General features: G+C 35.8%; 1 protein-coding gene across 1 annotated transcript; it reads right to left on the reverse strand.

The window, feature by feature from the left end:
- Positions 1–1,507: 1,507 nt before the first annotated feature.
- On the reverse strand, positions 1,508–2,234 carry LOC103201770 (heat shock protein HSP 90-beta-like). Its single transcript, XM_007946502.2, is given in 3 exon segments — positions 1,508–1,617; positions 1,905–1,949; positions 1,952–2,234. Coding segments are annotated over 3 exon segments (378 nt in total). The 5' UTR covers positions 2,175–2,234.
- Positions 2,235–5,887: the final 3,653 nt, after the last annotated feature.

Here is a 5,887-nt window from a genome sequence, read left to right on the forward strand (position 1 = left end):
ACGTATTTTCTTCTATTCAATTTATTAACTCTTATTATCTTTGGTGTTATCATTCATAAAAAAATATCATCTACTTTCTTATGTGGTGGTTGATAGGAATTTTGTAAAGTTCAGGAATCTCCAAGACCACTTTCCCTTCTGACCCCAACTGCAAGTTTGGGACTCTGATGGCACAACTGGTTAAATACTGGGCTGCTAACCAGAAGGTTGGCAACTCGAACCCACCTAGCAGCTCCACGTGAGAAAGACCTGCTGATATGCTTCCTTAAAGATTACAGCCAAGAAAATCCTATCAGGGCAGTTCTACTCTATCACATTCAAAAACAATTCAAAGACACAGAACAACAACAAGATCATCCTCAGCTTCAGTAGTTCATAGAATGACTCACAGGACACATTGAAAGCTGTTATACTCACTGTTATGGTTTACTACCGTGAAAGGATATATATTAAAATAAGCAGAGGGAAGAGGCATATAAGTCAAGGTCCAGAAGAGTTCTAATAGGGTGCTTCCAGTTGTCCTCTCCCAGTGGAGTCATGAGCAATGCTAGCTTGTCCGTGAACAATGTGTGACAATACACATGGAATACTGCCAACAAAGGAAGCTTACCCATGCCTTGGTGTCTGGAGTTTTATTGGGACTTGACCACGTAGACATGCCTGACCACCCATGTGGCTGACCTTAGTTCCCAACCCCTCCAGAGACTGAGCTAGTACTGTGTAGCCAAAGAACTTCACCATAAATCATATTTTTAGCATAGACTATCTGGTGTGCCATAAGAGTCCCAGATAAACAAAAACTCTCTTATGGAACAGGAGATTTCAAGTACTTAAAGTTTACCTCCTAGTAACTGAAGGCAAAGTTAATCCTTTATTTCACAGATAAAATTTTATTTTCTTTACAGAGTGAACCAGTTTTCCCAAAATTAGACTAATAGTATTTTTGCACTGATTTATGCTAAGATAAACCTTCATTATTGTGATTTTGATTAACTATTAAATAAAACTTACAACAACAACAAAATGAAACTCACTGCCTTAGAGTCAATTCTAACTCATAGCAATCCCTCCCTGGGTTTCCAAGATGGTAACTCCATGGAAGTAGATTGCCCAGTCTTCCTTCTGAAGAGTGCCTGGTGGTGGGTTGAATCTCCAGTCTTCTGGTTAGCAGTCAAATGTCTTAGGCACTATGCCACCAGCATTTAAGGAAATGTGAAGTGTAGCATCATATTCACCAGGGAAAGAACTATAAAATGTCATCTTCATTTTTCATATTTTAATTTCAGAACAAAATAAACAAACAAACAAACAAATCACAATATACAACATCCAACCCCATTCTCAAATACGGGAGGGGATGAGGCCTTACATCCTGCTTCATACAAACAGCAGGAGAGGGGGAAAAAAACACTATCAGCAGATGAAGACAGGTGGAAGAGGGCCACTCAAAGCTGTGGGAGCAATAGGGACACTATACAGAGGGGACAAGTTTCACAGGTAGACTATCCTAATCAACTTTTTCCATGAGACATGTATCCTCATCATTCTCAAGTGGGGGAATCTCATCAGGAACAGTAGCGCTAGGTTCCTCAGCTGTCTCTTCATCTTCATCAATGCCTGTTATGTTGTTACGTGCCGTCGAGTCGGCCCCGACTCATAGAGACCCCTCCTTGGGTTTCCGAGGCAGTATCAATACGGAAGTAGGATTGCCCAACCTTCCTTCCGAGGAGTGGCTGGTGGGTTTGAACCGCCAGCCTTCTGGTTAGCAGTCAAGTGCTTTAGCCACTATGCTACCATAACGTAAAAAATGCTGGATGAGATTTGGATCAAATAGCACTAAAAAGTCTATCCAGGAGGCTAGCTCCAACAACTCCTTGCCACACCAAGGTAACAAGACTACTCACCTAAGGCCAGCTTGATCATGGGGTAGTAGATGCAGTTGGATTCATGGAATCCTCAAGGGAGAAACCAGAAGAGAGCAGAAAAGTTTCAAGCAACAGCACCACCAAATCCTTGATGGCTTTGTCATTCTTATCTGCCTCAGCCTTCTTCCACAGCATCTTCACAATCAGGTGATCGGGGTTGATCTCCAGGTGCTTCTTGGCCATGATGTAGCCCCTTGTAGAGTTGTCCCGAAGTGCCTGGGCTTTCATGGTGCATTCCATGTTGGCCATCCAGCCATATGTGCTAGTCACAATGCAGCAGAGTAAAGACACAAGTCTATTGAAGATTGTCACCTGTGGACATGGTCACAAAAACCTTAGCCTTATAATCAACCTGATCACTGCTTTAAACCTAAGCAGTTTCATTTCTCAAAAGAAACTAAATCAATGCCTAATCTTTACTGTTATGTGAAATGTTATAGAAATAAATTTCAAATCTGACTGAGTAGGAGAACAAGAGATAAAGAGTTTAGTTAATTAAAACTGTATTTTATTTGGGATAGTTATGTCTATATTTATATATCTTGTCCTTATCTAATTGTGGAATTAAAATTTCAAAGTCAGATTTTGCTCTTTTTTTATTTATTGAAAACACATTGTATAAGAGAAATTAACTGTTCCTTTAATGAAATAGAACTCATCTGTAAAATCATATGGGCTCAAGGTACTCCTCACTATGATCTCAATTTTTCTTGCTTAAGTTTTCAAAGTTATTAGCATATAGTTGTTTATAATATTCTTTTTATATTTTTAAACTCTTAAAATCGAAACCAAACTATTGTCATAGAGTCAATACTAACTTATAGCGACCATAAAGGAAAGAGCGAACTGCCCAAAGTGTTTCCAAGATTGTTATCCTGACAGAAGCAAACTGATACATCTTTCTCCTGTGGAATGGCTGACAGTTTCCAACTGTCAGTCTTTCAGTTAGCAGCCGAGTGCTTAACCACTGTGCAAATGGCTCTTTTTAATCTCTGTTACAGTTTGTATATTCATTTCCCTTTTTGTTCTGTGCTTATTCGGATTTTTTTAAATCAGTCTTCTTCAAGGTATGACTACATTATTAATCTTTTTAAAGAATCAGCTTTTCATTTTAATAAACTTCACTGGAATTTTTCTTTTATATTTCATTGCTTCTGCTTCTATATTATTCCTTTTGGTGAGTTTCTTTGTGCTTGCTCTTCTGCTTTTTTCCAGGTTCTTTGAAGTGAATGATAATCTTGCCTGTTTTTAAGTCTATCTTATTTCTTATTGACTCTATTTAAAGCTATAAAATTATCTCAAAGCTGACACTTCTTTAGCTGTACCTCACAAAATGTCATATGTAGCTTTTTCATTCAGTTGTACATATTTCTTAATTTCTGCTATGGTTTCTTTTTTAATCTAAGAGTTATTTTATAAGATATTAGAGTCTCCAAACATATGGGTATCTTTTTAGTACTGTTTTTGTCTATAATTTAGAATTTGATTGCTTTGTGATCAGAGATTATAGTTGCTGTTATTCATTTGAGATTTTTTGAGCCTTTCTTTATGGGATATTGCAAGGTATAGTTCTGGAACCGTTCTGTGACAGCTCAAGAATATGTACTCTGTTTATTACTTGTACACTCTTTAATACATTCATCAATTGAATTGTTTTGGTATTTTATACATTTTCTTTTATTGACTGCTTAATATATTCACTCCTAAAAGGAATGTGTTAAAATGTCCAACTCTAATTATTGATTTATCTATTTCTCCCTAAAGTCTGTCACTTACTGCTTCAATACATTCTGAGACTGTATTTTGTGACATACATGTTAACCATAGCTCTATCTTCTTGCTGACTTTCCCTTTTACCTGTTCATAAAATATGTTAGGATTTTTGTTCTGTTTTGTTTTGTTTGGTCTTAAATTTCATTTTTCCAGTTATTACGCTAGTTATACCATCCTTATTTTGACTCATGGTTTGTTTGAGTGTCATTTTTGATCCTTTTATTCTCAACCTTTCTGGGTTGTTTTTGTTTTTGCTTTCTAATTTTTATTGTGATTCAGGTGAAAGTTTACAGAGCATCTGGGTTGATGTTTTAAGTGTGTTTGATATAAATCATATATTTCTGGCAGCTTGTTTTCTTAATCCAACCACAGATTCTCTGTTTTAAATTAATGAGTTTAAATCATTTTTATTTTAGTTATTTTTCTATTCAGTTGTATTTCAGCTATTTTGTTTCATGTTTTTCATTTAGTACATTTTCCTCTCTTCTGTGGTATCCATTAGACAGAATTATTTTTGTTCTGTTGGTTTAAAAGTTAAACATCTTATTTGTGTTCTTATGGGTATTGCTTTAATGCTAATGTTTATTTATCCCTATTGATTTCTTAAAGTTATCAACATTTATATCATTTCCTAACAATAAAAGTCTGTTAGCATGTTCTTATACTCCTTTTTTCCCTCCAAGCCCCATTGTTAGTATTGTCTATATTTTTAGTTCTATTCATTATATTTGTGCTTTCCCTTTTGTATTATTTTATACTAGAATTTACTTTAAAAAAAAAAAGTATGCTATTTGATTACATTTACATCCCATATCTCTTCTGATTTGAAGACTTTATACAACAAGACCTTGCTGCCTGAAAATATGTTATTATACTCTCATATTTAAATGACAACTTAACTGGATTAAAAAAATAAATAGCTCAAATTTATTTTTCTTAAGTACATTAAAAATACCACTTCATTATTTTCTTCTATAGGAGCTCTGATGGCACAATGCATAAGAGATTTGACTGCTAACCAGAAGGTTGGTGGTTCAGACCCACCAGCTGATCCATGGAAGGAAGATGAGGCAATCTACTTCTGTAAAGATTTACAGCATTGGAAATCCAAAAGGGGGCGGGGGGGGAGGGTCACTATGAATAAGAATCTACTCAATGGCAGCAGGTTTTATTTTCTTCTGTATAGTGTTGTTATGGAGCACTGTGTTGTGAATATGGTTTATTTCCCTTTGAGAGAAATCTGCTCTTTTCTGGAAGCTTTTAGAAAGCTCTCTTTGTCATCAATGTTCTTAAATATCATTATAAGATGTCTTGCTACAGATATTTCACATTCTTTCCTGATTGACCTTGTATGAGCCCTTTCAAGCTGAGATTTTTTTTCATCTTTGACAATGGGAAATTTATCTTTATTGTTTATTCAACTATTTAACCTCTCTAGTCTTGATTTCTTTGTTTTTTGCTTCCTTATTGATATAAGAAAATTTGTGATTCATATAGACTAGATGTTTGTACTCCTATCCTTCATATGTCCTAGCCTTTATTTTATTTTTTCCTCTTTATTCTATTTTGCTCCCTTCATGGAAAGTTGCTCAATTCATTCTTCTGCTATATCCTTGCTGATACTTATCCCAACTATTAACTACTTAATTTCTTTATCACACTCTTTATCCCAGATATCTCTCACTAGTTCTTATTTATATTTTATTCTTGCTTCATATTGCTAATTACTATATCGTGTAAATATTTGTTCCCAATAAAACTGCTTCAGATGATATATGTTTCTCAGTTTCACGTGTTTCATTTATAATATTTCTGTTTCTTGGAGTCTAGTTTCTTATGTTATATTTTGGGTTTTTTGTGTGCATCTGGGAGCAAGGCAGTATTAGCTACTCTACCTAGTATTGTATATTGGGGAAAAACTAAAGGCCAGGCACAGGCTGGAGCTACAGTGCGTTAAAATAAAGAGCAGAGGATGAGAGAAGAGAAGGTAGAGAACCCAGGCACCACAAAATTACTACTGACACTCCCTCCTGCTGCCATTCCACCAGGCCAATCCTCTGGTTTCACCCTTGAATACTTAAGAAGTACCATTAGCAGAAGCAGTCCTCTTACACTGCAATCCTATTATCCTTAGGCCTTTGGAGCAGGAAGAGTGAAGGCCCAAGGCAGTTGGTCACCCCATGGCTGTT

This window comes from Orycteropus afer, unplaced genomic scaffold (assembly GCF_000298275.1).
Source record: "Orycteropus afer afer isolate SDZICR_OR568_19922 unplaced genomic scaffold, OryAfe1.0 scaffold00164, whole genome shotgun sequence".
NCBI classification, from domain to species: domain Eukaryota; kingdom Metazoa; phylum Chordata; class Mammalia; order Tubulidentata; family Orycteropodidae; genus Orycteropus; species Orycteropus afer.